Source organism: Astyanax mexicanus, chromosome 6, assembly GCF_023375975.1.
Source record: "Astyanax mexicanus isolate ESR-SI-001 chromosome 6, AstMex3_surface, whole genome shotgun sequence".
In the NCBI taxonomy this organism is placed as follows: Eukaryota; Metazoa; Chordata; class Actinopteri; order Characiformes; family Acestrorhamphidae; genus Astyanax; species Astyanax mexicanus.
The window spans coordinates 27508620-27527649 of NC_064413.1; the positions used below are offsets into that span (position 1 = coordinate 27508620).

The following is a 19030-nucleotide window of genomic DNA, read 5'->3' on the forward strand; positions in this document are numbered from 1 at the left end:
TGGTGCAAGTCACCTGTGTGTCACAAGACCCCACAGTTTTTTATTCACTTTCTAGATTGCAATACAGACCGCATCCCTTACAGCAGCAGAATTCCATTAAAGCCAATATTAAATATCTGTGCCTTGATAGAAGTATGTTGTTTTTTTATATTGTATGGAATTCTCACAGAGATGTGTGTAAAACTACAGTGCCTTATGGAGGAAACAAAGTAAAGAGTTTCAATACCACTAACCAGACATCCCTCTCGAGAGTACTTACTTACTCGCCTCAAACGAATGCATCAGCTGTACAAGAGCTTCCAAATGCACCTAACAACACTTTGTACACAACAGAGCAGTTGGAAGAAATATGGAATATGGAAGAAATGTTTTACACAGGAATTTACAGACTCTTACACCTGGTGCTTGGGGATACAGTGATTTATATGTGGTTTATTTCGCAAAGTACGGTACATTTCATCTCCGAAACCGTTCAGAATATTACAGAAGACCTGCACCGCTGTGCAGTTCTTTGATTAGAAAGATAAATGTGGCAACCACCACCAATCTTGATTTGTTTTGTATTGTGATTGAAAACAAGCAGGGTCTTTTTCCTCTGTGATGAATTTAGGGGGCTTTACTGTGTTGCTCAGTCAGTGCTGGAAAGTAGATGTGCAAGCATGTTCTACAAAAGTGTAGTGTAGCTGTGGGCAAAAATGGAAGAATGAGGAGGAAAGACACTGTTAACGAACTGTGGTCAGTCTCATGCCCTCTATGTCTTGCTGGTATAGAGCTTTTAAACAGTGCATGTCTCAAATAAGAACTCAACAGGATCTTTGTCTTTTTTGTTCGAGGACAGTTAAAATCACACTTTCTCTTTCTCTCCTGCTCTTCTCTCTCTCTCTCTCTCTCTCTCTTAAAAAATTAAATATGATGAAACTTTGTTAGGAGTGATGCTTTTGAGGTCGACTTAATTGAGGCTATTGATTTTGTGTGAAGTGAGTAATGAAATGCACAGATGAATTATCCATAACTGAGTTTATGCTGGATGATGCTTTGAGCAGAAATGAGCGGATCGTTCTCCGGGGCGATCCCGTGAGGATGCTGGCTGCAGGAGACAGAAAGGGGTTTGAAAGGGAAACTGTGTTTGATCTGGTGTGGTCTGATGGGTGTGAAAAATGATCCGGCTCGTTCAGTCGCTGGGCCGGAGAGTAATGCTTCTTATTAAGCCATGGGAGAGCTAAAGACAAAGTGTGTGTGTGTGTGTGCCTGCCTCCATGTTGGTGTTTAAGACATCATGAGACAACATTCCATTGGCCTCTACGTATTTGACATCAAAGCTGACGCTAATGTTGAGCGAGGATTCATTAACTAACACAATGAAGTGGGAACTGCGTGTGTATGTGTACACAAGCGTGGGGTGTATGCGTGCACGTGGGTGCTGGGTGATTAATGGGCCTGACATTGCTTTGCTCAGCAGGCTAACAGTTGGAAAGGTAGCAGAAACAAATCACCCCGATCTGCCCCGCAGCCAATACCTGACAAGCTCATCAGCTGCTAGACGTGTTGAAACGTCTCCAGTGTTGGAACCATCACCTTACACACTCGCTCTTAGTGGTACATATGTTCAGGACCATTACACCGTAGGACTGGGGCAGTATGCAAAATAACTGTGACTTCAGCTGTTTGCAAGCCTAATCAGAATAACTTCTATATAGGATTTCTTTGAATGCTATAGTGCATGTTTTGACCGATACCGCTACAAATACTGGATGGTTGCCAAACTTGGACATGGAATGATGTCTCCTGCAGATACAGTATGTTAATGGTTGCAGGCTGATTTGACACTGGGTCTTGCCAACAAAGGTCTCCACAGCCCTTTAAAACAGTAGCTCTGAGACTACGTTTGGGTGGTGTACCTCCTGATGAAAGATCATTGACTGTTGCTTCTGATATACATCTATAGTGTCGCTCCTTAGCAAAGGCAGTATTGATGTGCTCATTAAACGCCCCCATACATGAACCTGATCGTTCTTGGATCCCAAGCAAAACCTGGTTTAGTTACTAAATATGATAAAATACCAGTCCAGTTCAGTTCTGTTTTATCATGCTTTTATCATGACTGCACTTTGAACAAAAGCAACAGTGGTTGGGCTGACAGATGATCTAGATGACGACAATGGAAACGACCACTCTGCTTCTCTCAGTCCAAATGTGTGGATTCTCTTAATGTCTGTCAACTTGGCAACATGTGTTGGAGTATGTACTTAAAGACTATTTGCCCAGTTGACAGACTTTCACAGAGGCTTCATCATTGACTGTGAAACCATGCTTTGTTTGGCATCTGACAAAAGTCAGGTTTGAGTTCGGAAGCCCCATGGTGAACAATTTAGTTCTACATGTAGAGCAACGCTCTGCTGCCCCAACTGATGATGTCCTGATCTAGGGAGCCATTGTATCATGTGACCGTTGTCACCCCTTAAAGCGATATGAGCTCTGGTTGTGCAGGAGGTCCTGCCGCCACGTGTTGACTCTTATGACACAGCTTTTCAGCATGGTAATGCTCACCTACACACAGCAAGGATTTTCCACAAACCACTCCGCCAGACTTCAACGCTTTCTTTGCCTTCTTGGTCACCAGATTCATCACAAATTGGGTGTTTAAGGAACCAGTTGGGAAGCCAAATTTAACAGCGTTTAAGTGTGCAATATTTACAGGACTAAGGTAAAATCTTGTATCCAGGCTAGTATTGACCTAACATGTATGATTTTTTACATTCACACATTCCAAGGACTACTTCTTGGTGCCTGATTTTTGTCATTGAACATATATTCCAGTGAGAACCCATCTTCAAGATAAACAGACCAATTGTCATTTTAAACAATTGGGAAAATACAATGAATGGGGGTCTGCAGTTTCCATTCCCTAAAAAGAAAATCCCAATATAAAACAGAAGGACTAACAGACACCTCTGACCAGAGAGCAGAATTAATAATATAAACTCTTTGGTGCTTCATATGTTGTTTTCCTCCTCAGTACAAAGCAGAGGACTAGTGCAGATGTTCTGGGTCTTTTTGAATTTCCCAGTATTTCACATTCACAGAGTGTTGCATTTCAAAATAGCCTACTTACATCTTGCAAATCAAGGCTTTTTGTATTCCTCATCTCTGGAAAATTGCAGTGAACATGCAGCTCTTTCATATTAAAACAGCTGCCTTATTACATCAAAAGAGGGAGCCGCCGTTCTTCTGTGTGATATAAAAATGGTAATACCTTAATTTCATCCGATTCAGCCCTATCGCAAATAAATCAGAGCATGAAAACCTAATCAAATGTTCTGACTTTTCATAGCGCCGCCGCATTGTGGAGGAGGGGATAAATTAGTTTGGATTTTACTTGTTCAGCACACTGCGGACGCCAGAGGCCATTCCATTATGCACTAGAGCATCAAAATGCTAAAAATGAAGAGGGGGAAGGGAGCAATTGGTAAAAGTTGCACTGCAGAAAAAAAAAAGTTTAGTTGAAATCCATGACGAGAAAAGGAAGGAAAGGAAGGGGGGAAGAAAATCATTAGTAAAGTTTAAAGCGAATTTAAACAGGCCTCTGTGCACTTTGTAATTTAAATTTCCCTGGCAATTATAGCGTGGGATTTTCCTGGGCCTGAGAGTACAGCTCAGACCCGTATGCTGAAATACTGAATTAGCGCGAGACAGTCAGACAGGGCCGCTAATGATCCCTGCTGCCCTGCGGTCGATTTCAGAGGTAGCATCATGAATTGATTAAAGGGAATTTAGGTCCAAATTGTAATTGCCTCAGATAATAAACTTTATCTGCTACAGTTATCTTAAAAAAAACAAGACTAGTTTTGCTTCTGTCCCTTTCTGCCTAGAGGCTAAATTTGCTGGATGAGAGAGCTGTTGAAGTGCTGCGTTGTGCTTAAAAGTCATTCAAGTCTAAGTCTAGTGCCAAGTGTGACTGCATGTTTTCCTTCCAGCCAATCAGAAGCGTTCCATCAGGTGTTTGAAGACTGGCCAGTTGATTTAAAAAAGTGGAATCAGGTGAGCTGCTTTTTGTTTAGAATGAAAACCTGCAGCCACACCGTTTTTCTTTTTTTTTTTTCTTTTTTTTTTCGAGGATATGATTTGACAACCCTGGTGTAGACTGTATGGAAGTTGCATCTTGTGCAACTCACAGCAGAGTTGAGAAGGAAGGCCATGTGACTACCTGAACCTTGCCAATATTTCTTTCTGTTTCTTTCATATTTTTTACGTTATCTCTATACGGGAGCATGCACAGCGGCTGAAATAATAGTAAAGTAAATCTGTGGGTGATGTGTGTTATTTTGGGAAGTTTGCAGAATTGACAGAACAGCAACTTTTTAACTTTTTAATCTAAATTCTGCTTTCTGCCCTGTTTACTTGGTGGGGTTAAAAATCTGTATTGCAACCAGCCAGCAAATATCATAAGAGACGTTTTGACTTTACTTGTTAATAGGGATGCTCCACCTGTTCAGCAATTAAGACAATTAATCCCAAAATGACAAAAAAGCATTTTTATTTCAGTTCAGTTTCCTGTTTAACCACAGGTGCCACTTCAGAATTTCCCTCTGGGATCAATAAAGTATATATCCCTCTGTCTGTCTGTCTCAATTCATCCTTCTTTTTCCACCAATGTCGTCCAGTCCACTCTTATGTGTGCAGCCTTTAGTTGCAGACCCAGTTCATCAAAGTTTCTTCAGTCTACGAGACATTGGCTTCATGCTGGTGTCACTGGGTTTTATCACCTCAGAGAGCGAGCTCAGACAAATTCAGCAACAAATGAAACGTTGATCCTCGGATGGGCCAGTGCTCTGCAGGACGGTTTCCCTTGAATTGCTGTCAATTGATTTGGTTTAAGTAGTGGTGAAACAAAACTAGACTGATTAAATAGTACACTTAAAAATCAGTTATTGGTAGGGTTGGGCGATATGGCCCTAAAATAATATCACAATATTTTTTATGAAAAGTGTTCTTGGCAATATGACAAAACACTTAAAAATATATATTTTTAATTTTAAGACTATACTATTTAATCGAAATAATTTTTAAACTTTTGTTTAGTACAACAGTTTCAAATTGTTTTTTTTAGTTTTTTATTTAAGCAATAGAACACGCCAGGGAGTGTTATCGCAAATAACATCACTGTTGTGTTCATGACAGCCGTGATGTTATTCGAATTAACACATGACCTTGAGTGTTATATTGCTTTTATACTTTATTCTTTTTTAAAAAAAAAGTTTGAAGAAAATAAAACAAAGGATTTTACAAAAAGTAGTTCCACAACAAGTGAACTGTAACAGAACTGTAACTACAAAACGGCATATGGTTTTTACAGGCTAACACCACAAATGTTAACTTGACATCAAAATTTGAAATAACTGAAGAACAGTGAAAGTTAAGGTGGTTCGTAAAAGTTGAACTGTAAAGTAACGCTGAAACTCTTCTCTCCTTCTCCACCGAGTCATCTTCATATGAAAGCTGCATGTTAGCGAGCATTTCTTCCTGTTTGCCGGGTGATGTTGGTTAGCTAGCTAGCTGGCAGGCTCGCTGCACCTGCAAAACTGCGTTCAGGTTAGCGTAGCTTGCTTTAGCTTACCATAAGCTTAGCTTAGCCTAGCCTGGCTGGTTAGCGTTCTGGCTATCAGACTGTGTCTGATGCCCCCCCCAACATTTTCCAACAACATAGCAACCACCACAGATACCCTAGTAACACCTTAGCAGCCAGCCACCTAGCAACACCATAACAACCACCACAGACACCTTAGCAACACCTTAGCAACCACCTAGCAACATGTTTTGGCAACTACCTAACAACCACTTTGCAACACCATAGCAACCACCACAGATACCATAGCATCACATTAGCAATCACCTTGAAACACCTTAGCAACCACTTAGTAACACTATAGCAGCCACCTAGCAACCACTTAGCAACACAATAGCAACCACCACATACACCATAGCAACACCTTAGCAACCAGCAGAGACATCAAATTACCAAGAGTCTATTTTGTATAGAATAAGAGTAATGTAACAAAATCACAGATTAACCAAAATAATGTAACAATTAATTTACCACAAATAGACTGATATCCTTAAAGCTTCACATAAAATCTTTTTTTTAGTTTATTGTATGTTGGTTATTGTGTACAATACAATTTTGCATCTCCTTTTTATAAACCTTAGACATCATTTAGACACTTTAGCAACACCTTAGCAACCACCTAGCAACAACCACTTACCAACACCATAGATAGCACCACAGATACCCTAGCAACACCATAGCCAGCAGGGACACCATAGGAACCAGCCACGAATCAGCACTGCAATGAACCTCCTGTTTCGAGGAAATTCCTTTTGCAAAGAATTTCCAAGTAAGCTGTGGGCCAGAAAGTTTTACACCACTTAAGAAGGTTTGATTTGTTCTTTTGTTAATGTGATCCAGCCCACTTCTGGAGATTGTTTAGTTTGCTCACTGAGTGAAGGTATCTGAACTCTACAGTTGTAATATCAATATGTTCTTATTTGATTTAATGCCCTGTACAGCCTGGGAGTCAGACATCTGGAAAGGGTTTCCAGCCATTCCAATTCTTCATGTTGTTCTGCTAAACAATTTAACACCTTGTTATAGTTTATTTCTTGGACTCTCTGAGGCAGATAATCTGATGGTGGGAGTTGGGAAATAGGACACTCCTATAAAGCAAAAGTGACTGGAGCCATCTGACAGTGGGCTTTCCCATGCCACCGTGTCGTCATCACACATACGCTCGTAAAACAAATTCCCATGCCAGTTGTTTAGTCTTCATAAAGTTCAAACAAATGTTAGTTGATTCTCAGGACATCAGCACCGTTCAGCGTGGCCTGCAGATCTCCAGCATTACTGAAAACAAAGCTATTGTTATTGAAGTTATTGTTTGGTAATTTACATAAATTTCCTGTATCCAGATGACCATGACATTTTGTACAGACAGAATTCAGGCCTCACAATAGCTGTTATTATAATGTTATGCTGGATAATCTTGTCTATTCTACAGACAACAGTTTGCTTTATACTAGAGATGGACAGTATGCTACCAATATTATATTATGATGCATATTGTGAACAATGTGTGTCGTGAATGTCGCCTAGCTTTGCCAAACATTCACACAAAGCAGTCCAGACTGTTCTCCTGCATATTTCCCCAATGGTGGGGATTACCTAACTACCTTGTACTACCAGATCAGGAGCGTCCCTCACTGTCTCTTTAAGAAACTCCTGAAGACAGAGCTCTTTAAAGAGCACTTACTCTCCTAACACCTCTAACAAACTAATTACATCTAACCTCTTTTCCTGCTTCCCCTCCTCTATCCCACTGTTTCCCTTTGGCCTCCTTTCAGCCTTTTCTGAAAACTCTCTGTATATATGATATATATATATATGTAATATATATAAGATAATATATATTTACTCTGATATTTACCACATCAACAATATGCATCGGTCACAGCAGGGTTCTTTATGACTATACTTAGTACATTGATGTATTTATTTAAAATCTGCTGCACATCATTCAGCCTGAAATGAAGATTTATTTGAGTAGACTTGTCACATATATTTATTTTGTTCTAAGTGAAATATTGTCCCAGAATTTTAAATAGAAATTATCTTACGATTATTAAGATTATTCAGACAAATGAAGTTTAGTTTGTTTAGCCCCTTTATGAGGCTCTTCTGGTCAAGTACACATCATTGAGGTTGCTACTGAGGTCAGGAAGATATATTGTACAGTAAGTCGATTTTGTATATTGTATTTTCTTCTCATTTTCTGTAATTCTTTTGTGTTCCGGAAAAGTATCACAATAAAACACATAGCCCACACCAATATGATGCTAATTATTAATATAAATGACCAATAATATTGTTAACCTTAAATCTAAAAGAAGCAAACTTTGGCCCTCATAGAGTGAGGTGCTGTTTAAGGTTCAGTCTTAGGATCATTCAAAACTCCTGGGTGTTTTAAAAGTACACTACACGGAAAGAGCAGTCACTCATATTTGTCTCAGTTGATGAACTGCAGTCCAGAACAGTAGACCACTTTGTTCCAGGGGTTCCCGCACACATTTCTCTTTTATTACCAGTAGACCCACACTTGCCCTTCCTCACCCCCTTCAGTCATCCACCAGGCCTCTGCTGCTGGAGTTGCCTGTACAGCCCAGTAGTACCTCAGGCAGCCCCTCGAGGAATGCCCTTATTGTCTTCATATGTTCCTCAGGGCGTTTGGCGTCTCACTTAAGGACTTTTGGTTTTAGTGCGGCCTCTTTGATGTCTGTATTTTCAGCCTAAATGAAGTTATTAAATTTGTGAAATCTTTTTTTTTGAAACATGGTGCAACAAAGACTTCTTTGTATGCTGAGAGATTCACTCTGCTTTAGACCATCTGGAAGAGAAAGAAGAAGAAAAAAAAATCAAAAATTAAACTCAATAAAGCAAAAGAAAGTCTTAAGGGAGAAGAAAAAATAAATGGAAAAATTGATCTCTACACATGAATTGAACTTCAGTGGCCTCTTTGGAAACTCCAACTCAAGAGAACTTCTTTCAACATCTTGCTCTCCCTCCATATCCTTCCTAAGGCCTTGTCGGGACACTGTAATTAATTGTGATAGGCTGGAGTTGATCTGATGATTAAGCCTGTTAAAGCTCGTTAAGGCTGTCCGGGATGAGCGTGAGAGACAAAGGTGATTCTATAAGCCCCGTAATCCTCCTCTCTTGGCTTTTAACTCCTGGCACTGTGACTCAAATTGTCTAGTCATTCTTCTGCTTCACTGTCTCTGACCTCATGATCTCACTGTTTGTTTTGCCTGACTCTACCTATACATCCAGAACATGTTGAAAGGGAGGGAATTGTTGCTTTTTAGTAAATGTTCTGTTGCGTGGAGAGCCTAGAACATGTTCTGGCATGTCCCTCCACACACTGTGCACAGCTGAAGGTGGTGGTGTGTAGGGGAGGTTTTGGGTTTTCCTTTATGAATGTTGTCCGTAGTGTCTTTGTATCTTATATTATAGAGCTAATGCTTATGTTTTTAGCATATGTTCTAGTTCACGTTTTAATTATTGTAAAATATCAATGATTTTGCTCTTTGTAGGCATGCAGACGTTTATTTTTTTTCCCACAAGTTTTTTTTTCCACATTTCTTAATTTTGCATCTTCAGAAACACTGTGAAGAGTACCAAACTTCAACAGAAAGTGATTAATATTACATTTCCACTAAGTAAATGGTTTCTTGGTAGCTAATAAAACAATAATTTTTTGCACTATAAGGCGCACCAGATTATAAGGCACACTATCAATAATCGTCTATTTTCTTACATTAAATGCACCAGATTACGAGGCACATTTTATGCGACACTGATAACTAGTAGTAGGAACAGGGGTGTTGAGCTAAGTTAAGTAAACAAAACTGTAATTCCAAAAAAAAAAAAAAAACATGCGTCAGACAAGTCGAACGAGTGCTGGAAAACTGTTTATTTTGCTGTGTAAAGCACTTCCGTTTATTTACAGTAAACTTAGATTTTCAGATATCCACTAAAGCTGGAGCACCAGCATTAGCATGAGCGGCTATCCACTAGCAGTTTGCGGCTAATGCAAACTGACAGTGCTATGCTGAGTAACCCTGAGTGCTCTTGTAAGCTATAGTGGTATTGGCTAGTGCTTCGTCCCACATAGCTTATTTTAACATGGTAAACGTGCAGGCTACAGTCCGATAAGCTAGCCTCTGCACAGCAAAAGAGCTAGCTCTGTGGTTTAACGGCTAATGCTAATGCTGCTCCAGCAGTGCTAGCCGGGGTTAGCAGCATGCTACAGGCTGATAATTCTCACCTCTGGAGGGCCAAAGAGTTAGCAGCTAGTGCTAATACTACTGGAGAACTAAACTGAAAACTCCTTTATAACTCCTGTATGTATCCTGAGTGGCTTTACTGCTCCTTACAACCTGACTGGTGGAATTCATATATAAGACGCACTGACGATTTTTGGGAATATTAAAGGATTTTAAGTGTGCCTTATACTGTAAGAAATACTGTAGTACTCATCTATATATATATATATATATTCTATATAACTATATTCTTCAGACTAAAACATATATGGCCAAATGATTAGATTAAGCAATTATTTAACACGTTGCAACGAACAAAGAATGTGAAAAATGTTGTAATGGTTTAAAAACTAGCTCTGCTGTGGAGGATTAGTTTTTCACCATTTTTGAATGGCCTGAATAGACTGGACGCATGTGCATGTGCCATTTGCGCAAAATTACTGAACACTGATGTCCCCACAGCCTCATCTCCAATAGATAACTGTATGAGAAATGTGAATGCGTAGAGACAGAGGTGGTCAATGCCTGGTCACATCCTCCGAATGGACCCGGAAATACCAACCCAAGAACCTTGGGATTCACATTGGTGGAAGCCAAAAACGCCAAGAGACATGTGGACGATTTGGACAGACCTTCTCAAGCTTATCAAAGCAGACATAACACAACCAGACCTGAGCCTTTTCCAGTGTAAATGACACCTCAACAAAATGACTGAAGCCACAGGATGCCAATTAGACTACCTTGGAAGCAGAAACCATTTATGATGATGTCCTTAATTCTCTTTAGTGTTGTAGGTGGGCAGAGAACTATGGGTAACTGAGGGCAGAAAGGAAAGGTACAGCAGTTGCATCCTCAAAATCACTCCGCATGTTACCTCAGATGCTACCAAGGCTTTGGTACACAGCTGGTGTATTTTAAGCTTCATTAGCAGCTTAACTCTGTAGTTACCCATTACCTCCCACTTTACCAGAAACCTCCTGTTATACCGATCCCCAGGACACTGTGTGCCATGTTTGTTTGTCCTCTACAACTGCAAACAACTTGAAAGCATGGATGTTGAGGCACATTTTTGCTTTCTTTTTTTTTTTTTTTTTTTTTTTGCGCTCTACATGCCCTTGATGATATTCCCTCACATCCTTTTGTAAGGTGCACAGCTAAAAAAAACAATAGGATCAACCCTTCCAGTTATACAAGTCCACACTTTTTGTAATTACCTCATAGTGAAAACCCCACACGTGATCCCTCGGACTTGATGCACAATTAACTTGACTCTTATCATCAGCTTAATGCTGCCATTCCTCTCCACATGCGCAAAAGTCCCATCCTCTTGGGCGGTTCCTTTCCAAGCAGGGGGTTTACATTATTTAACGCCAGTGGCCTCACAAGGGTCCGGATTAATAAATGAAGGAATGGATGGGGGTCTGTTGAGGCTTCTATGCCATCTCCAATTCTCCAGTGCTGCCGAAAAGCTGAGGAAGAGGAAGTGAGCGGGATTCCGTTAACCAGGGGACCAAACCTTTTGTGATCATATTTTGTCATTGTGTATTGTCTCCTATAATTATTGGAAAGCAAGGGAAGGCTTATGAAGACTCTAATGACAGCTGGTGGCAGAAGAATTCTCATCATTTTGCTTGTATTTAGTAACATTAACTACGAGTATTAAGCTAATTAGAAGTACCCAAGAACTTCTGCTAGAGACTTGGAACACAAATCCTTTTTCATTTTTCCATTTTAATGACAATGGTGTAAAGCACATAAATTTTCTCTATAGGTGTTAAGTTGTGGTGAGATCATTGAATGCTATAGCTCATGATTTACATCATTTACATGCTCATCAAACCATAGGGGCCTTTTTACTCCTGCCAGGATAGAAATGTTTCATCATAAGATAAAAGTAATCAGTCAGAATAAATGTGTATTGATTTGCACTGACCTTCCATCTAAGGGGAGATATGTCGCACTACGATCCTTGTAGGCCAAAAACCCTGAGGGCTTCAGCATTCTGGCTCATTAAAATAAACACACGTTATGTCATTCATCAGCTAATTCATCAGCTAATTAGCAAGGCATTCATGAATTGCATTTAGAGCATTAGCTGAAGGAACATGCTAATCTCTGCTGAGCTGTGGACTGGAGAGAAGCCAGGGCTTCCTGTTCTACCGGGACAACTGGACCCAAACCGTCGGTTACACACAACTAGCAGTCACACAAAAACACACACTTTCCAGGTATATTTGCTGATGTAATTTCCATAGCAGATGTAAAAGGTGCTGTAAATTATGGTTTAGACCAAATAGCTAAAATTTGGTCCAAAAAAAGCTTAATTTCAGATAAACTTCAGATTGAACTTATTATAGAAAGTTGAGGCAGTCTATCATCACCTGTTAAACAATAGAAGAAGAAAAAGAACCAGTGCACTATTTTGCAGCAGTATGGGCACACCAGATTATACTGGTAAGTCCCGTATCTACTGTAACTATAGATTATCCATTATAAACCTTTATGAACAGAAATGGTCATCCTTTTATTTTGGGGAGCTTTTAAAAAGAGAGTAGAAGAGCCTGACCTATGAGAGATGTTTTGGGCTCTTCCCTTTTGACGATCTGGCCAATTATCATTCTCAGGCCAACCTAGAACATCCTTTAACACTCTACTCTTACTTGCTAACTCTTGTGGAAAAACATAGAGAGTAGTTTCTTTGTTTATAGTTTTGGCACAGTCTTACTCCTGAAGCCATTTCAAAATGCCACTATTTCTTTTCAACAGATTCATAGTAGTTAGTTAATATATTTACTTGTTTACAGGTCTGGTGTTTGGTCTGGCAGAGGATCTTGGGAGAAAGCCCATTGGGTGTTCAATAGGTGCTGTAGCACCATTAATAGAAAGCTGATTTGAGGGGACGATGCAGGGCATGACCTTTTGTTATTCAGCTTCAAACATAAAGGCATGTTTTTTATGCATTGCAGCAGGGACGTTTTACCCAATAGGATTTACACTGAGTTTGATCTACTTTTCTGGACAGTATTTCAGTTAAGTAGGAGTCCTGGTGCTGTGTTCTGCGACTGTGTGTGTGTGTGTGTGTGTGTGTGTGTGTGTGTGTGTGTGTGTTTTTGTGTGTATTGGTTGTAAAGGCCCCATCTGTGTCTGTTTTCTCTGAAGCCTGGTCATGTGACTCATCCTTCATCTTTTAATGCCTGGTTTAATTTGGGAAAGTGCTGTGAGATGGATGGTCTCTTTTAAAGAACGTCTCATGTCAGCCATGAGATGCCTGAAGCATTTACCAAAGTCCATTTATCCAGCCAGCTTGGCTTTTTTAAAGAAGCATTATACCAGATAGCGGAGCTAACAGCATGCACGAGCCTCTGTGTTATGATGGGGAAGATTTTTAGAGAATATAATGCAAGAGAGCTTTGTTCCTCTCAATCCAGCCATTGTTCCACAGGCTAGTTTTGGAACTTTGCTGCATTTTTAGATCATTAGCATTATGCATGCAGTCTGGAACTTGATGTTTCAATATCCACATTAGCATAATGTTGTGGATAGTTTGTGAAGTTTATAATCTTTCTCAGTGGGAGAGAAAGCTCCACATGCACATCATTGCTTATGTTGTCAACAAACTCGCCTCCTTGGGCATCATTTTAGTTCTTCGAAGGTCTTTTTTTTAAATAATGTAACATGCAGTACGACCTTATTAAAATTCTGGACGTAGCCTGTAGTTAAAGGAACGTTTGTGTAGAAATGCTAAGTTTGCCAGTGACAAATGAAAGCCATGAATAAAAGCTCTTCGTATCTTTCTTTATTTATTATTAGTATCTTTAGCTCCTCTTTTCTATTAAGAGAACACATTTTTACACTCTTGTTTGATGGTTGCCACCAGATTTACGTCTGATAAGCCTTTGTGACTATTCTTTACAATATGTATTCTTCACTCAATGTGTGACTGTAGGTCCAAAATCTGTGGATGGAATGAGATGGAACTAGCCACTACTGAACTCTATTAGTGCTTCTTTTATATTATTGTTATTTTTTTTTAAATCTAGTGTTAAATGCTGTTTTGATAATATAGGAAACCATCAAATATGGTTTATTAACTGCTCTGCTATATGTTCAGGACTTCAAGTGGGTTTTTTCAGCAGTATTATGCCTGTACACACACAGCAAAGACTGTTTCCTCTGTCTTCAGATTTAAAATTGTGCAAGATCTACAGACACATCTGCAACATCTGTGGGCAAATTTGCCACAGGATGCCTTATGAAACCTGTATGCCTACTTGCTCAGCCATATCTCATTTTCTATCCAAGCTAAAGGCATTCCAACAGGGCACTAGAGCAATTTCAGTTGTACAGTTTTCCTAAATACACAAAAACACATTGTTTTTTCTAGTATTGTAATCACTCACTCAAAAATAGAGACTACTTAATGATGATCACAGCCATGATTTTTTGCACCAGGAGTGGCATAAAGTTATCCAAAAGCAGTGTGTAAGCCTTGTGGAGGAGAACATCCAAAGATGCATGAAAACTGTAATTAAACTTTGATTCCGACAGCTCCTTATTTGTGCTTTATTTTTAAAAATATGTTTGCTTAGTCTATGGGAAATTTCACTGTTTCTGCCATGTTATTTGTTATTTAAGCTATTTTAGGCTGTGCTTGTGTTATTCTCACTGTTTATTCTCTGATAAGCTAATCTTTGTCTCTCTTTCTGTCTCTCTCTTTTTTTTTCCACACAGCTGTTTGAATGCTTGCACATACTGCAAAACCAAGCATGCCAGAGGAGACCTGGCCAGCTATCCCATTGAGGAACTTGTGGAGAGAGCCAGACAGTCCTTCCAGGGTGAGTCAGTTCAGCGACTCTCTGGGTCACAGAGAGTGAGTCTCCAGAGGCTGGCAGGCTTATTTTTAGCCATTCTTAGTCTCCGCCAGTCTCTGAAAATGGCCAGATCTGGGGGGGGACATCAGTTATTAGCGTGTTAAGACTGATTGATTTGTTTTCATAAGGCTGCGTGTGTGGATGTGTGTGTATGTGTGTGTGTGTGTGGTGGCCAGAATGCTCCTCAGGCCCGTCACGTAGTATGTTGTAATGGTCATAATGGTCGCTGGGCAGAGATCAGCGAGAGACACTCAATAAGTTATCTCCTGTAAACTGCCCCAACCAATCACCTTAGCTAATCAGCCACTCCACCCAATCACATTGGTGTAAGGGCTGACCTCACTGTGCCCTTGTTTGTAATATTAACTAATAGAAGATGTAATATGTTGGAGTGATCTTTTGTGTTTTGCTGTCTGTGTTCCTCATTCTTTACAGTAAAAGTGCTTAAAAGCTTAAAAGAATCACTTAAAGATCCTTATCAAATATTTCAGTAATAACTGTTAGTGTCATTTTAAACCATTTTTTTAGGTTCTAGCCAGAAATCATTTAGAATCTTTTACATTTAAGGATGTACAACATGGTCAGGAAGACTCGTATTTCACTGGACTGTGTGGAAGGAAGTGATTTACCCACTATGCCTTGTACCAGTGCTAGTTGGCAAGCTTAGAGACTGTTACTGTAATTCAGCGTGTGTTTGTGTTCTGAAACACTGCAATTATCGTGTTTTTGCCTATTATGTAAAAGCTTGCTATTTTATTTCCATAAGTTTGCTTGATTACCATCTTCATGTATTATTAGTGAACTGGTCAGCCTACTTTATCCCATTTGTAAGTAAGTTAGTTTTCCTCTGTTGTGAGGGTTTTTTTTGGCTTTGGCTGTAGCTGCAATAAAGACCAAACTTCTAAGAGAGAGCAAATGTGTTAATATGTCTATTATGGTAATTTTAGGCCATTTTATGCCACTAATGCACTATATGGGAAAAGAAACGCTTACAAATTACACATACAGGTGCTTTTAGGATCCCCTTTCTAAATCCATAAGCATTGATATGGACTTGGTCCCAATATAAGGTTTGGAACTCGGCAGTTATTGCATCAGCAGAGTGTTGGTGACTTTTATGCTTTATCCTTAGCAGTCCTTAGTTTATCATTCATGACATTACTTCAGATGTATGACATGGTGGCTGGCTGAAGAAGCGCATAGTTTGCAGACTGTGTTGCTGTTCTCTTAGCCCGATGTCTTTGAGTGCATCGTAGAAGCATGACTTGCAGTAAGTGATCTCTCACCAAGAAGAACACTACCCAAAAGAAGAGAGTCTGAGAGCCTTTTAGCAGGGCAGTGGTTATTCAGTGATTATTGGCTGCAATAATGCGTTTTTGCTTAGTGTCCAGACCAGTAGTAGGCTTTGGACCCAATACTTAGGCTGAACTAGGTTTTTGTAGCCATGTTTGATCTTGTAGGTGTCAAGGATGCTGTTGCTATGTTTTAGTAATTAATTCTGTTCCACGGCAGACCATTTAGGCTGCAGGTTGGGTATTTGGGAGCAGTATTGTCTCTGCCCAGTTCCGACCGCTTCTCAGACCCTAATTAAGGTATTTTCCTCTTTCCATTTCATGTCGTGATACCAGTGTCTGCTTGGCTACTCTTCTGAACCATCCGGCAGTACTGCAGTTCTCTGTGTGTGTGAGTGTTTGTATGTTTTTGAACATGCAGCTCTGTGGTTTCTGGTTTAGGCTGAGGTACAGTGTGTGCTGGTGTATGGGCACAGCAAAGGGAAGAGAAACTAGGCGGCCAAGAACCGACTCGTGAGGAGGAAGCTGCTTGGGAATTGGCCGTTAACTTGGCTTCTGAACAGCCGATGGAGAAAAGAGGAAGTGCTCTGGCTGTACTGGTGCCACACTCATGATTGAGCTGTCTTGAGCAACTTACAGCGAGCTCTATTGAACGTGTGTTTGTTTTCTGGAAGCTTGTTTTTAGGAGTTCAGAGGGCGTGAGAATGCTGTGTGTTTTTTATGGTTTGCTCAAACATGTTTACATGTGAAACAGAGTTACTGTGTGGGTGTGTATCTACTTCACTTTCCTGACTTACTTCACTTTCCTGTGTGTGTTTGTGTGTGTTTGTGTATGTGTGTGCCTTCTGCTTTAGAAGTGGAGGTCAGTGTTATAAAAGGCACTGCTTTTTAAGGCTAAATAAAAAAATTGCCAGCAGTTTAGCAGAACCATAGAAAAATATGATGCGTCACAGTAAATACACTGTGTCATTGATCACTTAGTTTTGTTGGTCTATTTATGATGCAAAAGGCAGCTAGGAATTTCATATTTTGGGGAAAAAAAAAACAATTTGCATCAAACTACGAGACGATTTTTTTCCTGTTTAAGGCACTTTATACTTTTATTAGGGGTAAGACAATATAGTAATGTGCGATATATTGCATTGTTATGATATGATATTATTGTATTGTATCAAATCATAACAATGTGTCAAGTGTTAATATTATTATTTTTTTAAACATAGACACTCTAAACTCCCTATGGCTCATGGCCCCCACCACCCGATTTGACACCCCCCACAATTACTGCTTCATTACTCCATGTGGTGCCACTAATTTAATGCATTTATACATTTATACCTTTTCTCATTTAAGATTTTTTTTATTCTCTTCAGTAACACAGATGCCGTAAAGTATTGTAGACAATAGCCTATACATGGTGTATCATATCATATTGTTATCATGGGCAACGTATCTTGAGGTGATAGAGAGATGTCCTAATACTCCCACCCCTTACTTTGATCTTGTCCATTCTGTGGAAAATTCACATTAATGGAAACACTATTGCTTTATTGAGGAAATATTATTTTTAATTTGAATTGTCTGTCTGCATTGCATGGATAGCTATTTTAATATTCTCAGTATTGTTAATATATGCCAAGATACTTTTTTGCCAGATTTGTAATGGGATTTTCAACATCTTTCAGCACATGTTCACATTCTAAAGTATTTCTGCTCTAATTTTTACTCTCTTTTAACAAATGATTACAATCTGAAGGATTTTTACTCTATTTTTTACTTTCTTTCAACAAATATTAACAATCTAAATTATTTTTAGTCTAATTATTACACTCTTTTTAACAAATGTTCACAATCTGAAGTATTGTACTAAAATTTTTACTGTCTTTTAACAAATATTAACAATCCGAATTATTTTTAGTCTAATTATTACACTCTTTTTAACAAATGTTAACATTCTGATGTATTGTACTCTAATTTTTACTGTCTTTTAACAAATGTTTACAATCTGAATTATTTTTACTGTAATTTTTACTCTCTTTTTAACAAATGTTCACAATCGAAAGTATTTTTACTCTAATTTTTACTCTCAACAGATGTTAAGATTCTGAAGTAGTTTTGCTGATCGAGAGCCTGGTTCATGGCAAGGATAACGTGCTAGTGTGAGAAGAGATACAAATCGAATTCCTGAGGCATCAGAGGTTCTCCTTTTTTATATATTTTTGTGAATCAAAATGTTTGAGTCATTCAGACTGTTGCCAATGTAAAATCTTGGAGAAGAAATGATACAAATAGTAAATAAACATGCAGGGAGATAGCACAGGTGCTTTAGCTGCCAACCTTTCAAACAATTAAGACTGAACCTTTCACTGAGAACATTCAGGCATTTACGTTACACTTTTATTGTCAGATCATAAGGAAGTGTTGTCTATTATTTCAAGATCCTAATCTAGAATATAAAGTGTTCCCCAACCATGTTTTCAACAACAATCTTAATCTTTCCAACCGGCTTAATCTTCCTCTGTGCTGATTCTCTTAAGATTTGTTGTTATACAGAGAAATCTCTTGTCTGATGCAATGTGGTTGTTTTAATCGTTTAATGTACTACAGCAAAAAAGCACAAGTAAGACGAGTAAGATTAATCTTAGATTATGATTAGGATTAGATTTGAATTAAGATTACTGTCAACATTTAACTTATCCATGGCAGAGAGGACACTCATTCACTCTACTAACACCTTAAGATAAGGGGGGTGAGAGCTCACTCAGAGGGGTGGACAGCCACCTCAGCACCTGGGGAGTCATTGGGGGTTATACACCTTGCTCAAGGGCACCTCGACCACCTCCGTGTGAAGTGTAATTACGGTGTGTGGCAGTGGACAGATAGCCATTTTATTAAACGCGAGGTGACAAAACTTAGAAATGAGAGAACGGACAGGACTAAAATTACCGGAGGACCTCTGAGTTCAGCGAAAAACTGTAGGTAATTCAGCCTGTG

General features: G+C 39.2%; 1 protein-coding gene across 2 annotated transcripts in view; it reads left to right on the top strand.

Annotated features, from left to right (window-relative positions):
• cdkal1 (CDK5 regulatory subunit associated protein 1-like 1) overlaps positions 1–19030 on the top strand; it is a 472290-nt gene that overhangs the window by 197232 nt on the left and 256028 nt on the right. For both annotated transcript variants that reach the window (XM_022673769.2, XM_022673768.2), the window contains exon 8: positions 14605–14708. In XM_022673769.2, the coding sequence (XP_022529490.2) occupies positions 14605–14708 (104 nt within the window). The remainder of the gene's footprint in view (positions 1–14604; positions 14709–19030) is intronic.